At 41.5% G+C, this 19863-nt stretch overlaps 1 protein-coding gene across 1 annotated transcript in view; it reads left to right on the top strand.

Annotated features, from left to right (window-relative positions):
* The window catches only part of LOC111977554 (G protein-activated inward rectifier potassium channel 1-like), a 28131-nt gene extending 8538 nt beyond the window's left edge, over window positions 1–19593 (top strand). The window contains exons 2-3 of the mRNA XM_024007031.2: window positions 16668–16884; window positions 17681–19593. Of these exons, the coding sequence (XP_023862799.1) occupies window positions 16668–16884; window positions 17681–18402 (939 nt within the window). The 3' untranslated portion in view covers window positions 18403–19593. The remainder of the gene's footprint in view (window positions 1–16667; window positions 16885–17680) is intronic.
* The last annotated feature ends 270 nt before the right edge of the window (window positions 19594–19863 follow it).

The following is a 19863-nucleotide window of genomic DNA, read 5'->3' as shown; positions in this document are numbered from 1 at the left end:
ACAACCAGATCTCTGACCTCTACCCTATAGGCTGTCTCATCGTTGTCGGTGATCAGGCCTACCACTGTTGTGTCATCTGTAAATTTAATGATGGTGTTGGAGTCGTGCCTGGCTGTGCAGTCATGAGTGAACAGGGAGTACAGGAGGGGACTGAGCATGCACCCCTGAGGGGCCCCTGTGTTGAGGATCAGCATGGCGGATGTGTTGTTACCTACCCTTACCACCTGGGGGTGGCCCGTCAGGAAGTCCAGGATCCAGTTGCAGAGGGAGGAGTTTAGTCCCGGGTCCTTAGCTTATTGATGAGATTTGAGGGCACTATGGTGTTGAATGCTGAGCTGTAGTCAATGAATAGCATTCTCACATAGGTCTTCCTTTTGTCCAGGTAGGAAAGGGCAGTGTGGAGTGCAATAGAGATTGCATCATCTATGGATCTGTTGAGGCGGTATGCAAATTAGAGTGGGTCTAGGGTTTCTGGGATAATGGTGTTGATGTGAGCCATGACCAGCCTTTCAAAGCACTACATGGCTACAGACGTGAGTGCTACGGGTTGGTAGTCATTTAGGCAGGTTACCTTAGTGTTCTTGGGCACAGGGACTATGGTTGTCTGCTTAAAATATGTTTGTATTACAGACTCGGACAGGGAGAGGTTTGAAAATGTCAGTGAAGACACTTGCCAGTTGGTCAACGCATGCTTGCAGTACACGTCCTGGTAATCCATCTGGCCCTGCGGCCTTGTGATTGTTGACCTGTTTAAAGGTCTTACTCACATCAGTTCAGAGAGCGTGATCACACAGTCTTCTAGAACAGCTGGTGCTCTCATGCATGTTTCAATGTTATTTGCCTCGAAGCGAGCACAGAGGTAGTTTAGCTTGTCTGGTAGACTCATGTCACTGGGCAGCTCTCGGGTGTGCTTCCATTTGTAGTCTGTAATGGTTTGCAAGCCCTGCCACATCCAACGAGCGTCAGAGCCTGTGTAGTACGATTCAATCTTAGTCCTGTATTGACGCTTTGCATGTTTGATGGTTCGTCGGAGGGCATAGCGGGATTTCTTATAAGCTTCCGGGTTAGAGTCCCGCTCCTTGAAAGCGGCAACTCTAGCCTTTAGCTCAGTGCGGATGTTACCTGCAATCCAAGGCTTCTGGTTGGGGTATGTACGTACGGTCACTGTGGGGACGACGTCATCAATGCACTTATTGATGAAGCCAATGACTGATGTGGTGTACTCCTCAATGCCATCGGAGGAATCCCGGAACCTATTCCAGTCTGTGCTAGCAAAACAGTCCTGTAGTTTATTATCTGCTTCATCTGACCACTTTTTTATTGATCGAGTCACTGGTGCTTCCTGCTTTAATTTTTGCTTGTAAGCAGGAATCAGGAGGATATAATTATGGTCAGATTTGCCAAATGGAGTGCGAGGGAGAGCTTTGTATGCATCTGTGTGTGGAGTAAAGGTGGTCCAGAGTTTTTTTCCTTCTGGTTGCACATTTAACATGCTGATAGAAATTTTGTAAAACATATTTAAGTTTCCCTGCATTAAAGTCCCCTGCTGCTAGGAGTGCCGCCTCTGGGTGAGCGTTTTCTTGTTTGTCTATGATTGAATACAGCTCATTGAGTGCGGTCTTAGTGCCAGCCTCAGTCTGTGGTGGTATGTAAACAGCTACGAAAAATACAGATGACAACTCTCTAGGTAGATAGTGTGGTCTACAGCTTATCATGAGATACTCTACCTCAGGCGAGCAATAGCTCGAGACTTCCTTAGATTTCGTGCACCAGCTGTTGTTTACAAAAATACATAGTCCGCCGCCCCTTGTCTTACCAGTTACTACTGTTCTATCCTGCCGGTACAGCGTATAACCAGCCAGTTGTATGTTGATAGTGTCAATGTTCAGCCACGACTCCGTGAAGCATAAGATATTACAGTTTTGAATGTCCCATTGGTAGTTTAATCTTCCTCACAGGTCATCTATTTTATTTTCCAAAGATTGCACGTTTGCTAGCAGAATGGAAGGAAGTGGGGGTTTATTCGATCACCTACGAATTTTCAGAAGGCAGCCTTTTTCTCCGCCTTCTCTTCACGCAAATCACAGGGATCTGGGCCTGTTCCCGGGAGAGAAGTATATCATTCACGTCGGGCTTGTCAGACTCGTTAAAGGAAAAAAAGGATTCTGCCAGTCCGTGGTGAGTAATCGCAGTCCTGATGTCCAGAAGTTATTTTCGGTTATAAGAGACGGAGCGGCAACATTATGTAGAAAATAAGTTACAAAATAAGTTACAAACAACGCAAAGAAATGAACATAAAACACAATTGGTTGGGGACACGTAAAACATCAGCCTTCTTCTCCGGTGCCATCTTAAATCATATGCTCGAAGACTTTCCATGCGATGTGATTGGAATGAAACCAAATGCAAACTGGCTTCCCTTGACACTTTTTTTTGTGCGCAAGGACCATTCACAGTTGAGCTCACTCAGTTTAGCTCAACGCTGATTGGCTATTATTATAGTTTTTTTTTATCAAGGGATTCTAAATGCTTGCTGGCTTTCCTTGCGTTCGATACTACGGACGGCAACAATGTCATACTCTTTTGGACCAGACAGCATCAGATGGCCTACACATACAGAGACAGAGGGGCACTGTTTCGCTCGCTCTGATCCTTTCTCCGGTGAGATACATTCAGCCTCTTGCGAATTTAATGAACATTTTGAAACACAGAGAGACGAAAGATACATTATTTTATGGMTTTTTTTCTCTGCCAATTTTTTGGGGACGCCTGGCTTCCCTTGGCATCCATGAATACACACCACCGGTGAACTATCATATATGTGTTACGGCTGTCCTCGCTGACAGAAGGTGTGGACCAAAACGCAGAGTGGTTAGTGTTCATTCTTTTAATGAAAGTCAACAAAACACTTCAAAATACAAAAACAACCAACGTGACWAAACCGAAACCGTCCTGTGTGGCAACAAAACCTCCACAGGAACAAACACCCACAAAACACAAGTGAAACCCTGGCTGCCTAAGTATGATTCTCAATCAGGGACAACGATTGACAGCTGTCTCTGATTGAGAATCATACCAGGCCGAACACAAAAACCCCAACATAGAAAATCAACCATAGACAACCCACCCAACTCACGCCCTGACCAACTAAAATAAATACAAAACAAAGGAAAACAGGTCAGGAACGTGACAATATGTCACTGATCTGCTATGTTGATGGAATCACTTCTCGATGTGTGAACGGCCATTTCATATATTATTATTATAACAAATCTTTTACTTTTACCCCTTTTTCTCCCCAATTTCATGATATCCAATTGGTAGTTACGGTCTTGTCCCATCGCTACAACTCCGCTAAGGACTCAGGGGAGGTGAAGGTCGAGAGCCATGCGTCCTCCGAAACACAATCCTGCCAAGCCACACTGCTTCTTGACACACTGCTCACTTAACCCGGAAGCCAGCCGCACCAATGTGTCGGAGGAAACACTGTCCAGCTGGCGAACGAGTCAGCTTGCAGGAGCCCAGCCCGCCACAAGGAGTCGCTAGAGCGCGATGGGAKAAGGAAATCCCGGCCAGCCAAACCCTCCACTGACTGAGACGACACTGGGCCAATTGTGCGCCGCCTCATGGGTCTCCCGGTCACGGCCGGCTGTGACACAGCCTGGGATCGAACCCCGGTATGTAGTGTAGCCAATCGTGAGCGGAGAATGGTAATTTCTGTCAACGATCTGCTGTGTCTGACGCAAAACACACCATATGGGGTCATCAAATGACCCCACTGTTATCCAGTCAGCAGTATGGCGCTCAATGGGCCGTATATATATCAAGCCAACCCCCCGTAGTAACTGACTGGAGATCAGTGGCTACTGGAGATGGATGGTCATTGAGAAATCAGTCATATTGATCAACGGTTAAAACAAACTCATTGTACTCTATTGTATTGATGCCATAATGGAGTAAGAACAGTTTTTCCTGAACCTTTCTTTGGGAATGGCATAACTGCCATTGCTCTGGATTGCTGATTGTTGAAAGTAAAACACGACTCCTAAAATTTCATTAGCTAATAATGGATCAAAAAGCTAAGTCTAGTAGCGTACTTACGCATTTAGAAGATAATCTGGGATAGAAGTTGATACAGTATACAGTATACTAGGAAATTAGGTAACACTTTACTATTGGGGGTAAGGCATTTATTCCACCTTTATGAAAATAGTCATAACACAAWCGTGTTATGAACCTTGTTACGAATTATACTGCAACATTCATGTAGGTGTCATGACTAATGACTGGTTTCAAACAGGTGTTCCCTCTCATATACTTCATGTACTTCACTCCAATATTTAGCTCCTCCCCTCAGGCAGGCGCGATATGGTCCCTACGTGTAAGCTGAACAGGTATAAGCACTAGTTCATTCCCATTTCCATCAAATACATAAACAGCAATAAGGAAAGCTGAGCTGTGTTTGTACGCCACTGACAGAATAAGGGAATGGGCAATGTATTATGTATGTGGCTGTATGAGAAGTGCACAATGTGTAAGGTTAACGTCCAATGTATATATTATGTTGAATGTGTACAGTGTCTATTTTGTATACAGCAGTACTATGTGTTTAAGACAATTTTCCCCTTGGGCACATTCAAGTTAATCCTATAGTATGTTATCGGAGAGGACACAATACCTGCAACAACTGCTGTGGCAACTCAACCTTGATGAAGTGTTTGGAACTTGTGCACTCAACACTTCTCACAGATTCTGTCTTGTTACTGGACTGGACAATGTTGGTAGTGATTAATGTTTACGGTCAAAAGGGCAATAGTAGTTCTATATTGTATAAGGAGAGTGATAGTAGCCCTTGCTTGGGAATAGTATCATAGTCAAAGATGTAGTGGTAAAAAAAAGGTATACAGTGGCTTGCAAAACTATTCATACCCCTTGGATTTCTTCACATTTTATTGTGTTACAAAGTGGTATTCAAATGGTTTGAATCGCAATTGTTTTGTCAACAATCTACTTAAAATAGTCTGTAATACTGTATCAAAGTGGAAGAAAAATTCAAACATTTTTAAAAGATTCATACAAATTAGATAAACTAAAATATAGTCGTTGCATAAGTATTCAGCAAGCCTAAATTAGTTCCGGAGTAAAGTTTGGCTTAACAAATCACATAATAAGTTACATGGACTCACTCTGTGTTAAATAATTTTTTAATGACTACCGTTTCCTCTCTCCCCCATATATACGACATCTGTAAGGTCTCTCAGTCAAGTATTGAATTTCAAGCACAGATTAAACTACAAAGACCAGGGAGCTTCTCGAAAGCCTCATAAAGAAGGGCAGTGATTCGTAGATGGGTAACAATAGTAAATCGACATTGAATATCTCTTTAAGCATGGTCAAGTTAATAATTATGTTGTGGTTTATGTTTTAAACCACCCAGACATAAAAATATTCCAAAACATGCATATTATATGCAACAACAAAGGAATATATTTTTGGGCTAAAATGCAAAGCCTTATGTTTGGGGCAAATCCAACACAACACATCACTGAGTAACTACCTTCTTATTTTAAGCATGGTGGTGACTGCATCATAATATTTTGTATTTGTATTTTATTAGGGATCCCTATTAGCTCCAACACTCAGACATCATTTACAAACGAAAGCATGTGTTTAGTGAGTCCGCCAGATCAGAGGCTGTWGGGTTTTCTCTTGATAAGTGTGTGAATTAGACAATTGTCCTGTTCTGCTACGCATTCAAAATGTAACAAGTACTTTTGTCAGGGAAACTGTATGGAGTAAAAAGTACACAATTTTCTTTAGGAATGTAGTGAAGTAAAAATAAAAGTTGTCAAAAATAAAAATATTAAAGTACAGATACCCCAAAAATGACTTAAGTAGTACTTTCAAGTATTTTTACTTAAGTACATTACACCACTGCAGAAAATATACCTCTCTGTTGATATCTCAAACATTTCACACATATTATCCAGATACTGACTGTTAGCACTTGGTCTTTAGCAGCTTCCCACAAGAATGGGCTTTAGGTGAGCCATATTACCTCAACAGTATTTAACATGAAATCCTCTCTAAGATTTACAGGAATGTGGTCCTGAATGTAAACAACACCTCCACCAATGGCATTTCTGTCTTTTCTGTAGATGTTATAACCATGTATTGCTACCACTGTAACATCAAATGCATTATCTAAGTAGGTTTCAGAGATAGTCAGAATATGAATGTCATCTGATGCTAGCAAGTTATTCATTTAATTAACCTTGTTTCTTAAACTACATATGTTAACGTGTGCTATTTTTAGAATTTTTCTGGGATGCTTGATTGTTTTCATTGCTTTACTGGGAAGATTAGCAGAAAGTAGACATTCTCATGTTATTTATGTCAGTGCAGGGTGAGCTGCACACAGTGGACTTCCTACTAGAGCACACCGCCTCAGTGCAAACAGTATAACTCTGGTTTATAGGCACATGTTTACAGCAAACAATAGTCGTAGGATCAGCAGAGGCATTCAGGGCAGTTAGAGGGACATACATTAGGTTACTTAAATTGTGTTTACTAACGCCCCTGGTATAATGTACAATTGCTGAAGCATTATGACCACTTAGCGACACAATGGTAGGGATTAACTGGGCTTGGGTCATTGATAAGTCATTGTCTCAATGCAGTCTTACAAATCGGTGAAAGGATCCAGGAACCCAAATTATTCAGGTGGATCCCAACCTCCTTATAAAACATATTTTCTTTCCAAAAGGTATCGAAATTGTCAACAAAAGTTACACCCATTGAGCTGAAATAATCATGTAGCCGTAATCCTACTAAAGTGTTCAATCCATAATTCAGAGAGGTCCGAGGGCCAGATATGATGGGGTCTTTTATTAGTGTCAAGCAGAGAATCAATCAGCTCTTCATAGTGTCATTAAAACCACAAGGACTAGCGATAGAATCGGTTTCCATGACCTGGCGTAGAACATTCAGGAGCAGATTGGTAATGTAATTTACTCAAAGCTCAGGTATGGACATTGTTTTTGCATCAGGAACAGTCACATTTCCATACCATGGAGCTGCCCAACAATCACAGCTGTGAGAAGGCAAGGAAATCGCCATCTCCCACGCTTTCACATGATGGGTATGCTTGACATCGGCAACACTGGGAAGTTTTTCAGGATAAAATAAAGAAAGAAATGGGCTGGAGCTAAGCACAGCAAAAATCTTAGAGGAAAACCCTGCTTCAGTCTGCTTCTCCAACAGACACTGGAGAGGAATTCACCTTTCAGCAGGACAATAACACAAGGCAAATATACACTGGAGTTTGCTTAGCAAAGAAGACAGTGAAGTGTTTCTGTTTTGACTTAACTCTGCTTGAAAATCTATGGCAAGACTTGAAAATTGCTGTCTAGCCATGATTCCCCAACATCTTGACACAGTTTGAAGAATTATGAAAAGAATAATGAGCTTAATATTGCACAATCCAGGTGTATAAAGCTTTAGAGACTTACATTATTGACTCAGGTAGCTGAATATCTAGATATTTAGTATTTATTTATATTAATTCTTTAAAAAAAACTAATATTAATATATTTAATTCTGTCCACTTTGACAATACAGAGTATTTAAATTAAGTCAATTTTATCCCATGTTGTACACAATAAATGGGAGAAATCCAACGGTATGAATACTTTTGCAAGGCACTGATAAACCTCAGCACCGTGGGTAAATAGTGGGTATAAACACTAATGCAAAACACTATGTGTTAAGTCCCTATTCACATGGGCCCGATTCCAACCTGAGCTAAGCACATGAAATGGAAACGTAATTCCCTTTTTATGCACTTTTCTCTCTATGCATCATTCTAACCTTACCTTAAGCATGAGAATAGAGTGCAATTCACCTGCTGTTCATTTTGGACTGATTCCAAATGAGGAATTTTTTTTTCCTCATCAGTTCTACACACCAATAGCCCCACAAGACATAGAAAAACAGGTTTATAGAAATGTTTGCTAATTTATTGAAAATAAAAAACAGAAATACCTTACTTACATAGATATTCAGACCCTTTGCTATGAGACTCAAAATTGAGCTAATGGTTTATCCTGTTTCCATTGATCGTCCTTGAGATGTTTCTACAACTTGATTGGAGTTCACTTGTGGTAAATTCAATTGATTGGACATGATTTGGAAAGGCACACACCTGTCTATATAAGGTCCCACAGTTGACAGTGCAAGTCAGAGTAAAAACCAAGCCATGAGGTCAAAGGAATTCGAGACAGGATTGTGTTGAGGCACAGATCTGGGGAAGGGTACCAAAAAATGTCTGGTCCCCAAGAACACAGTGGCCTCCATCATTCTTAAATGGAAGAAGTTTGGAACCACCTAGACTATTTCTTGAGCTGGCTGCCCTCCCAAACTGAGCAATTGGGGAAGAAAATAAATAAAGGTTAAATAAAAAAAGATGTAAATAAAAAAAAGGGCATTGGGAGGTGACCAAGAACCCAATGGTCATTTTGACTGAGCTCCAGAGTTCCTCTGTGGAAATGGGAGAAACTTCCAGAAGGACAACCATCTCTGTAGCACTCCACTAATCAGGCCTTTATGGTAGAGTGGCCAGACAGAAGCCACTCCTCAGTAAAAGGCACATGACAACCTGCTTGGAGTTTGCTAAAAGGCACCTAAAGGACTCTCAGACCATGAGAAACAAGATTCTCTGGTCTGATCTAACCAAGATTGAACGCATTGGCCTGAATGCCAAGCGTTACGTCTGGAGGAAACCTGGCACCATCCCTATGGTGAAGCATGGTGGTGGCAGCATCATGCTGTGGGGATGTTTTTCAGAGGCAGGGACTGGGAGACTAGTCAGTATCGAGGAAAAGATGAATGGAGCCAAATACAAATACAATATACTTAATGAAAACCTGCTCCAGGGACCTCAGGACCTCAGACTGGGGCGAAGGTTCACCTTCCAACAGGACAACAACCCTAAGCACAACCAAGACAACGCAGGAGTGGCTTCGGGACAAGTCTCTGAATGTCCTTGAGTGGCACAGCCAGAGCCCGGACTTGAACCCGATCGAACATCTCTGGTGAGATCTGAAAATAGCTGTGCAGCGATGCTCCCCATCCAATCTGACTGAGCTTGAGAGGAACTGCAGAGAAGAATGGGAGAAACATTCTCCAAATACAGGTGTGCCACGCTTGAAGCGTGGCACACCCTACAAGAAGACTCGATAAGAAGACTCAAGAAGACTCAAGGCTGTAATCGCTGCCAAAGGTGCTTCAACAAAGTACTGAGTAAAGGGTCTGAATACCTATGTAAATGTGATATTTCAGTTTTTTTGTTTCAATAAATTTGCTAATTTTTGTACATATCTCTTTTTGCTTTGTCATTATGGGGTATTGTGTGTAGATTGATGAGGGGGAAAAACGATTGAATCATTTATAGAATTAGGCTGTAACGTAACAAAATGTGGAAAAAGTAAAGGGGTCTGAATACTTTCCGAACGCACTGTAATAGTACTTTTAGTAAAGGTGTTCATCTATAATTTAGAATATGGGGAAACTATGAGAATTAAAAGGTACAGAACTTTTTTGAAATGTCACAGCACAGTTGAAAATATTTGCAGAAGACAAGACTGGATGGTTTTTAGAGACATATGGGAGTGGTTGAGGGTAGCTGAAGGGTGGGATGAAAAGAAAAAAAAGAAAAGTAATAACTGTATAAACTGGAAGTAGAAGCCTAAGTATTGTTGTCCATTAGTTTACTCCAATTAGGGGAGGGGAGGTAAGGTTAGGGGAAAATAATAAGGAAAAATATATATATTTTTAAAATTAGAACAAATATATACTGCATATATGGGGGATTGAAAAGTATGCAAACAATTACATTGATAGAACCCACAATCTATCTGCAATATTAAATCTAATCTACCCCCAAAGCAAAGAAGAAAAAAAATATATATAAGAAAAACAGGAGTTAACAAAGGCACTTCTCAGTGGGGTGAGAAGCTTATGCTATTGTGACTTGCCACATTGGTTGTGGCCCTCAACGCAGGAGGAATAGAGGGACAAAGAGAAGGACAGAGAGAGAGAGAGAGAGAGAGAGAGATGGATACATTTTGAATTAGCACTAATGGGACTATGGGGAGAGAGCAACAGCAGAGGCCTGGCCAGAGTGTTAGCGGGATGGGATGACCGACTGGGACATTTGGACACGTACACATGTACACACACACACACACACACCAAAAACAGTAAGCAGAATCACCTGCTTACTGTTTTTGTGCTTTCAAGTTGACTCAAACTCAGTTGGATTAAACTTTAGGATATGTAAACTTTTTTTTTTTAGATTTGTCTGAAGCATGGACTCTGATGCAAGTTCTTGTACAAGGCCACATTCATTTCCACCATGGCACTCAAGACAATATATTTTGAGTGGAGATGACATACAATGTCAGCTTGCCATAACCTGTAAGATGTTTATACTCACTGTTAGAGAGGTACAATATCTACAGGGTGTAACGTGTGCACTGAGTCTGGAAGCAAGTTCAGGGAATGATTTTTTTTTATAAATAAATGAAACAGGAAACACGTAAAACAAACAACGCACCGACATGAAAACAGAGTCAATAACACCTGAGGAAAGAACAAAGGGGAGTGACAGATATAGGGAAGATAATCAAGGAGGTGATGGAGTCCAGGTGAGTGTCATGAGGCACTGGTGTGCGAAATAATCAGCAGCCTGATGACCTAGAGGCCAGAAAGGGAGTATACGTGACAGAGGGGCTCAAATATACAGTGTTGAGGTGGAGGTCACAGATCACTACGCATGATCTCTGTGAGGTGCATTCAAACCCTGTTAAGACCATAAATGCACCATAAATGGTTACATTACAGAGAAGATACAGCAATCATTTTGTTCYCTGTGGGTGAACTTGTCACGCCCTGGCCATAGAGAGGCTTTTATTCTCTATTTMGGTTAGGCCAGGGTGTGACTAGGGTGGGCATTCTAGTTTCTTTATTTCTATGTTTTGTATTTCTATGTTTTGGCCGGGTATGGTTCTCAATCAGGGACAGCTGTSTATCGTTGTCTCTGATTGGGAATCATACTTAGGCAGCTTTTTTTCCTTTGGTTTTTGTGGGTAGTTATCTTTGTTAGTGGCACTATAGCCCTGTTAAGCYRCACGGTTGWTTCTTCGTTTCTTGTTTTGTTGGCGACATTTACAATAATACAATAAAAAGTACGCCCACCACGCTGCACCTTGGTCTCCTTCCGACGACGGCCGTGACAGAACTGATCAACTGACAGCCATTAAAGAATGCCCCTCTGGTGTAGGGGAGTGAAAAGCCATGGGAAGCATGGCTGAGAATGTCGAAATAACAAAATATTGAATTGGATTCCCTGCTATGATAATGGCACAGGTATAATAGGGATCTGAGGGCCACAGCTGTCTGGTTTTCCCTCATCTTTTTAGTAGTTACTTCCGGGAATCCTTGGAGGGACCTCTGGGGGTACTTGATAAGACTCGTGAGACCGTAGGCCTACTGGTAAAATGCACATGAGGYGGTACTTKTGGGGTACTCCTGGCAGWGCAAAARTCAYTTGGTGGTAGAGTAACCAAAAGAGGTTGCTTTATAGGATGGATTTTCTTTGAAGAGGGAAGACTTATGAAGAGTGTGGCTTTGCATACGTCTTATTTTGTCTCTCACTTTTTGCCCTCTCTCAATTAGGGCTGTGGTGGTCATGAAATTTCATCAGCCGGTGATTGTCAAGCAAATAAKRMRCGGTCTCATGGTAACTGACCGTTAATGAACATAAACACATTRAGCATCTCCTGTCTTCCACYCATAGCCTACAAGCCACTGGTGCAGACCTTTGAAACATCTACATTTAAAAAAAAGTCTAATAAATCCATGTAATATAGTCTACACCATCACAATACATTTTTATTTTTATTTTAGAACACGTAGTCTATTTCAGAAGAACAGAATAGCATACTCTGTTTTGTCCTTATGTTAGGCCTTGATCTGGCTATGCCATATGGCTGTGGGTTACACTACATTTAGAAGAAAAGATTTTCTTAGAATTCCGTGGCATTATTTGACATTATTTTATAGTATGAACAATACAATTGAACAGCGCGCACATGCAGCTATTGTCTGTTGAGCAGTTAACAAAGAAACAGGTACACCTATATGCTTAATTTAGAGTTATTTATGTAACTTTAGTTGTGATATAAATGTCGGGCTATATGTTTTGATTTTAATACATTCTGAGGCTGCATGATGCGACTCTAATGATGATTTGAAAAAAGTTGCACGGAAGGCGTGAGCTCTGCTTTGTTTTTTTCGCGCAGGCTGTACACACTTTATCAMTCACTCATTCACAAACTGTCATGCACTTGATAGCGTCACACCCTGATCTGTTTCACCTGTCTTTGTGATTGTCTCCTCCCCCCTCCAGGTGTCACCCATCTTCCCCATTATCCCCTGTGTATTTATACAGTCTCTCATTCACAATTTGACAAGCACTTGACAATGCCTAGAATTTCCTGGCGGCATCCCCTTTGTGTGGCCGTAATGCACCCTAAAAAAATACACCCCATTTGCGGCCAGTGGCCGTTGTGCCCTTGGGCTGAATATAATAATTATATTCCCTTCTCCCAGCTGCATGCTCCAAAGCACCTCTCACTCAAATGGCTCTCCGTCACATGATCAGGTATTTCTCACAGGCTACAAGTGAAGACAGACACATCTGTGACACAACTGCATACGTCCTTATCCAATTCCGAACAACTGAAAGAACTGTACACATTTACTTTTAATCAGCCAACAAGATGAGTAGGACTAACAAACAGCAAAATCACTAGCCTAGGTCAACCTACTATCCCCCATAGTGCAAAAGTTGACATATTCAATTCTGTGTTAGAAATAAATATTCCAAACATAGTCTGGGACAGTTGTGAAATGGGACAGATCCCAAAGTAAAACAACATTTTTAAGCAATGAGGCTGACACAACAGATCAGAAAGTTTAGCTTAAAATGTTGATAAACTATTAGGCTATTTCTTCACATTGTAAGCGCAGCAATGAGCACGTGGCAGTAGGCTATAAGCACGAATGTTCCATTGGCGGGAAAACACCATTCTCAAAAGTGACCGCAAATGCGATTATGCATGTAATGCTTTTATTATAAAGGTGCATTTTTATGGGGGAAATTATCTTCCCCAAACTTGAAACTCGCGTGATGTGTATGTATGCCAATTAGGCTCTAAACCCATTGTAAAGCTGATTAATTTGCTTAATGTTAAGAAGTTATTTGGTCACTTTAGTTGTGGTACAAACCTTATCAAAACATATAGGCCTATGGTCTAGATTTGAAATGTGTTTCTTGCCTTACTGCACACAAGCTGGGCATCATTCACAGGTGATAATATATAATTCACAAGTGATCGGCTAATATTCTCACTTATCAGACTATTCTTGATTTAATCTTGTCTTTACATATAGTAAATAATATATGTGTGAAATTTGTTTTGCTTTAGAATGGACCATTGTCATGCACCTGTCGGAATAGGGGCAGGGGAAAAAATACATGTAATCTATGGACTGAAATAGCGAATGGAGGACGCTTTTCCCGTGGTTCATTAGGCTATACTCCTGTTGTAAAGAGAAGAAATGTGCTTAATATTAGGAAATTTGATAAATAAGTAGGCCGAGCCTATAGAAAGATGATGGGATCCTCCTCTTTTTAATAGAGGCCGACACTCTGTTTTCTCACACAATTGCATAGCCTATAGAAATGTTCATGAGCTTATGGGTTCTCATGAATTGTTTGATTAGATTTTCGAATACATTTGCATTGATGCCACAGTGATTAGAGGAACAATAGAAAGCTGAGTACCAGGCAGTTAGCAATTTTTGTAGGCTACTAATGACCATCAGCAGCATCAGAGCTTGGAGAAGCCTAATTACCGTGACTAAACGGTCACATGGAATTTGACTGCCATCATGACTTGTTACTCCCAGTGTAGTGGTAATACGGTCACCGTAACAGCACTACTCTCAATCCCACGTCACTCCTGATTTCTTTCTTATCTCTGACTCACATTCTCTCCCTCATGACTTTGCCTTCCCTTTTTCTTTCCTTCCCCTCTTGTCTCTCATTGTTGTCTATTGCTCTCCCCTCTCTCTCACACACCAATCCTTCTCTTTGACCTCATGCTCTTCTGCTCCGCTCCCCCTCTTCTCAACATACGTCTCTCCGGTATAGTAGACCATTGGATCCCACTTTAAATTGAATGAAACAACTTATCAAGGCTTTATTGAGTGTTTATAAAGCATTTATAAGCAAGATCCTATTACATAATGGGTTATATAAAATGTCCTTACATGTGATGCTTGACCAAATTCTATATAATCCTTTTGCCACCCTTTATAGTCAACCTTAGGAGCTACACTAGAGCATCTATAGATGGGCTCCCGAGTGGCGCAGCGGTCTAAAGCACTGCATCTCAGTGCAAAAGGCATCACTACAGTCCCTGGTTCAAATCCAGGCTGAATCACATCCGGCTGAGATTGGGAGTCCCATAGGGTGGTGCACAATTGGCCCAGCGTTGTCTGGGTTTGGCCGGGTAAGCCGTCATTGTAAATAAGAATTTGTTCTGAACTGACTTGTCTAGTTAAATAAAAAATTGATATATTTCCTTTTTTTTCTATATATTTTTTTTTTTTAACTTGCTACACTGGAAGCGTAACTTTTCACTCTCACAAAGCCGGCACGCGTGGTGTCGTTGAAATGAGTAGGAGCTGCAAACATGACCCGTTATTGACATGACATTTGCCTATTACTTATTTGTGAAGCATATGCCTTATGAAGGGTTTATGTGTTTTAAAGTGGGTACGACCATCGCATGTTCAGGTTAAGTGCTCACCCCAGGACCATAACAGGAACATTGACCGTAAACATGTAACTTGCACACTGCCTCCTCCAATGGCTGTAGAACATTTTAATAATGCACCGTAGGTGCCTGGCACTAAAATGTGAAGATACTAGGGGAAAAAAACAGCTTCTCCAAGCCAAGGCGATGAGGGAACCGTGGTTACAGGCTCCTTCCTGTGAAATGTCGCACCCTTCTGTCCCCAACACCGCTGTGAATAAGAATCGCAGTCTGTTTCGCCATCTGTGGTCCTCCCGGCAGTCTCGTCAAAGAGGCCAGGCTCTCCGCGCTAGAGCACGCTACTGGAGAGTTTGGGAGAACTATAGGAACCCAATGCTATAAGCCTAAAGTAAATGTGTCAGTTGTAAGCTGCACAATGGGCCGTGTAAAGTAATTTTCGGAAATCAATTGTCTTTATTTCCACAGTGATTATTTTTCGGGTTTCCAAAATAGTTATCTTCCTTCATGCAGCGTACAGAGCTGGTTTTAAGTCCTTAGTAATTGCTACACTGAAGAGGAAATGGAGTAGGGGATCAGTCTTTATCTGATTTGGTTTTTCTTTGAAAATTTGGTTTATAAGACACTCAGTCCAAAATTAGCCACTTTCCCCTACCCCCTCTTCTAGACCCTTCTTTATACGTTAGCTACTCGTAGATCTGAAAGGATCTGTAAGGCATATACAGTAGTAGGGATTAAAAATGGGTAATCGGGATCCCGGGGCTGTCATTTACACATGACTCAATTACACATTTGATAGGGCTATGCACAATTCACTATGCGTCACTGTCACAGACATGAAGTCTGTCAACAGTTCAGAGGCATMAGGGAAAATGCTATAGTATCTTCTCCTGTCCTAGAGCCCAGGCTATTTTCCTATGCAGTGCCAATTCCACTGGAAACACAAGAAAAGGTCCCATTAATGAAAGACTGTCTCTCTCCTATGCATGTCAAAATACCTATATAACATTTCCCCCGCTTCTCTGCGCCGTCTCGTACTTGCTGAGCTTTGTTAGAGAATGTGCGATCAACAAATGGTATGAGAGTAGAAATTGATCTTTTTTTAAACAGAGTTGGTACCCGTTATAATACCTTGACATTTAAACTATTCGCAATCTTCGTCTCCCGTTATTCATGAGCTGATCTGCTATCTGTACAATCATTGACTCGATTTTGCTAAATATAGGAGATTTCTGTCATCGTTGAAGGAGGTTATCTAGCCAGCTTAACGACTTTTGTCATTTGACTGCCGTTACAATGTTTGTGTGATTCGACAATGCTATACTCGGGTTACGCTTTGTGCGTCCTGAGTGTGCTCTGTGTTGGGATAGCCTACTGCTGAAATGTGCTGAATTAATTGAGGAACATGATAATGAATTGCCTGTTTGGATATTCAAAACAATATCATTGGCGATCAAAGATAGTTCCTCTATCATAACTAAATCTCATTTTAATTTGCTCTGCAATCATTACATATTGTAGTTTCGCAGCCTAGCCGACTAGGTGGGACTATGTGGGGAGAACCTTGGCATAGTGAACATATCTTGGTTTTAAAGGCTTTAAATGGGCAATTCCGATTTTTCCGGTGTTTCCCTGTTTCCCTGATGAATCCCTGTACAGTAGTACTGAGTTTCCACCATATCACAGTATTGCAGTGTTCAGTTTCTTACACAACATCCCTCCTCTTACAGGCATAACATGTGCCACAAACATTTGTTTCCCCAGTCTCGTCAGACCCCGGAGGGGGAGTTTCTACCCCTGGACCAGTGTGAGCTAGACGTAGGATTTGGGACAGGGGCCGACCAGCTCTTCCTGGTGTCCCCTCTGACTATCTGCCACGAGATCAATCCCAAGAGTCCCTTCTTTGACCTGTCCCAGCGCTCGCTCATGAACGAGGAGTTTGAGATCGTGGTCATCCTGGAGGGCATCGTGGAAACCACTGGTAAAAGCTGACTCTTCCTTTCATTCTATCTGTTCTTTAAGGGGGCATTCTGGGATTGGTACATCCATTTCTGGACATTTAAATTAATGATATATAGCCATTGATGGAAGAATATACAGTAATGCCTCATGGGTTTAGTTCAACTGCCTACCCCATCTGAACCCAAAATATAAGCTTGTTTTCTCCATTGTTTGTAAACAACATAATTGTAAACAAACACTTCATAGGTTCAAACTTCTATTTAAAATCTATGCTCAAAACACGGTTAAAACGATCATTTTGATCTAATGAATAGATGGCCAGTCCTTGTATTCATACTGTACCTCTATCTATTATTTTGAGAGTGGTTTCATTGTTTTTCAAATCCCGGATTATCTCTTTAATTCATCTGTATAATGTATATTTTGTAGTCTTGTTTGTAGTTTGTTTTGAAAACAATAAATAAATATTCCTCCATTCCTTTGAGGCGAAATACGAGGACTACCATTCCCAGTATAATCAAATCAAATATTTAAGAGAATATCACATTTATCTTTAAATATTAGATGAAATTATAGCTTTTCCCTGTCTTTTTTATCTCTGTCGTTCTCCGACACTTCTCCTTCTCCCTCTATTTCTCTCTTCGTCTTTCCCTCCCCTTGTCTCTGTGTACTTCTTTTCCCCCTCGTCTTCTATGCACCTCTCACTCTCTTTAACCTCTGTTTTTCTCCTTATCTTCCCCTCTGTTCTCTGTTTTCCCCATCTACTCTTCCTCCCTCCCTCCTTCCCTCCCTCCCTCCTCCTCCCTTTGTCCCAGGTATGACGTGTCAGGCACGGACCTCCTACACAGAGGACGAGGTGTTGTGGGGCCACCGCTTCCTGCCTGTCATGTCCCTGGAGGAGGGCTTCTTCCGGGTTGACTACTCCCAGTTCCACAACACCTTCGAGGTCAACACTCCCCGTTACAGCATCAAGGAGCACGAGGAGAAGAACTCCCTGACTTCCCCCAACCCTCCACTAGGCGTCCCCACCTCCCCTCCCCTGGGGAATGGGGGCCAGAGCCGGGGCCGCAGGGAGAGGATGCTGTCAGTGGACTTTGCCGACCATGGAGAGGCTACCCAGGAACAAGCGATGGGGAGGCTGCCCAGCAAGTTACAGCATATGAGCTCTTACAAGGAGGACCTCCGAACGAGGGTGAAGACTGGAGGAGTCCAGCCTGGGGACAAGGCCTCTAGCAGAGGGGACCAGGGGAGTCTTCCCCTGGGGGTCCAGCGTCTGGTCTCCAGCTCCATCCCCGGGGGCTTTGGCCAGGGAAAGGTGGAGGAGAAGCTCCAGCTTAAGGTACTAGATGGGGGTCCTGGTACTGGAGACACCCTGACTCATTCAGTTGGGGAGCAGGAGAAGTGGAGACTTCCCCCTGCTCTGAGCCCCATCCCGGCCCCAAATCCGACTCCTGTCCAAATCCCTTTGCCTAAGGGTGGGGGGTGGCCGGATGATAACCTGCCTGACAAACTGCGCCGAATGAACGCTGACCGCTGATATTGACCGTGGACCATTGACCGTTAAATGACTATTAATCACCGGAAACAAACAGATTCCCAAAAACTCTAAATAGATATAGAAAGCAATGCTTAATGGGTAACCCGGTTTTCAACAGGAAATTAGACTACTGTGATGACTTTTGCCCGTTTATGGCTATTTTAACTGGTTGAATAAATGTTGATTCAATGTAATTTGACAACATATTGTGACGTGGAATCTACGTGGAAAATACAGTGGATTTGAAAAAGTTATCAACGGGAAATTTCTACCACAGGATTATGTCATCATGCTAACCACATTTCAACATAGACACCCTTGTATAAAATACGTTGAATTTGTACCTTTAAAACAACGTCAGATCTTTAACGTTATATCCACTATCAGAAAAAAACTATATGCTAGGTAGCACGTCCTACTGGAGAATCGATCAATCTACAGCTACCTTTTGGTCTCCCAACTAGAGTTTTAACTAAGCGCAGCTCTACCTAGCTATGATATTTGTCACTGACTGTTACCAATGTGCTATTGTGATTGAGAATGATTGTTGAGAGATCTCTACTTAAAAGCTAAATAGATTCACTGTTGCTATCAAAGTCAATCCAAAGGGTAGGTTTAACAGAACAAATGAAATGCGACCATACTTTATCACTCATATATCATCAATTATGGTATTTATTTAGGCTATATAGCATTTGCAACAGCTATTGTTTCAATTCAACCAAGAATTCAACTAAAATTAGACATTGCAATAGGCCTAGGTTTTCAAGCTCTGGTTGATTTCAAATGTAATGCTATTTAGTGATGTTGAATTGTGTTTGGTTGTCAAAGCAACCAAATATCAACATTTGAAGGAGATGTAACTTTTAAAGAATAGGACTGAATCAAATCAAACTTCAAATGAACTTTAAATCAAGTTTGATTTGGTTTAGTCCTATTTAGGGCTGTGGTGGTCATGAAATTTTGTCAGCTAGTGATTGTCAAGCAAATAACTGCTGGTCTCGCGGTAATTGGCCGTTAATTAACATAAACACATTTAGCATCTATGATGCAGACCTTTGGAACATCTAAACAAAAAAAAAACGAAATGTCCTCTCACTGTCAAATGTATTTATTAACATGTGTAAATATTTGTACGAACATAACAAGATTCAACAATTTCCATTTCAATGAAAGTATTTTGCACTCAGACTGTGAGCCTTTTGGTCACTTTCTTTGTCTTGTAATCAACTGTAAAAACATCATTATTATTATTACCAACATTTATGTGTACAATTCCAAACTTGAAAATGATCAACAACTGAGACATAAACTGACCAAGTTCCACAGACATGTGACTAACAGAAATTGAATAATGTGTCCCTGAACAAAGGTAAATGTAACAGTCAATATCTGGTGTGGCCACCAGCTGCATTAAGTACTGCAGTGCATCTCCTCCTCATGGACTGCACCAGATTTGCC

The sequence above is a fragment of the Salvelinus sp. IW2-2015 genome, linkage group LG18 (assembly GCF_002910315.2).
Source record: "Salvelinus sp. IW2-2015 linkage group LG18, ASM291031v2, whole genome shotgun sequence".
NCBI lineage: Eukaryota > Metazoa > Chordata > Actinopteri > Salmoniformes > Salmonidae > Salvelinus > Salvelinus sp. IW2-2015.
The sequence above is the reverse complement of the archived record's forward strand: the minus strand, read 5'-3'. Positions and strand labels throughout refer to the sequence as shown.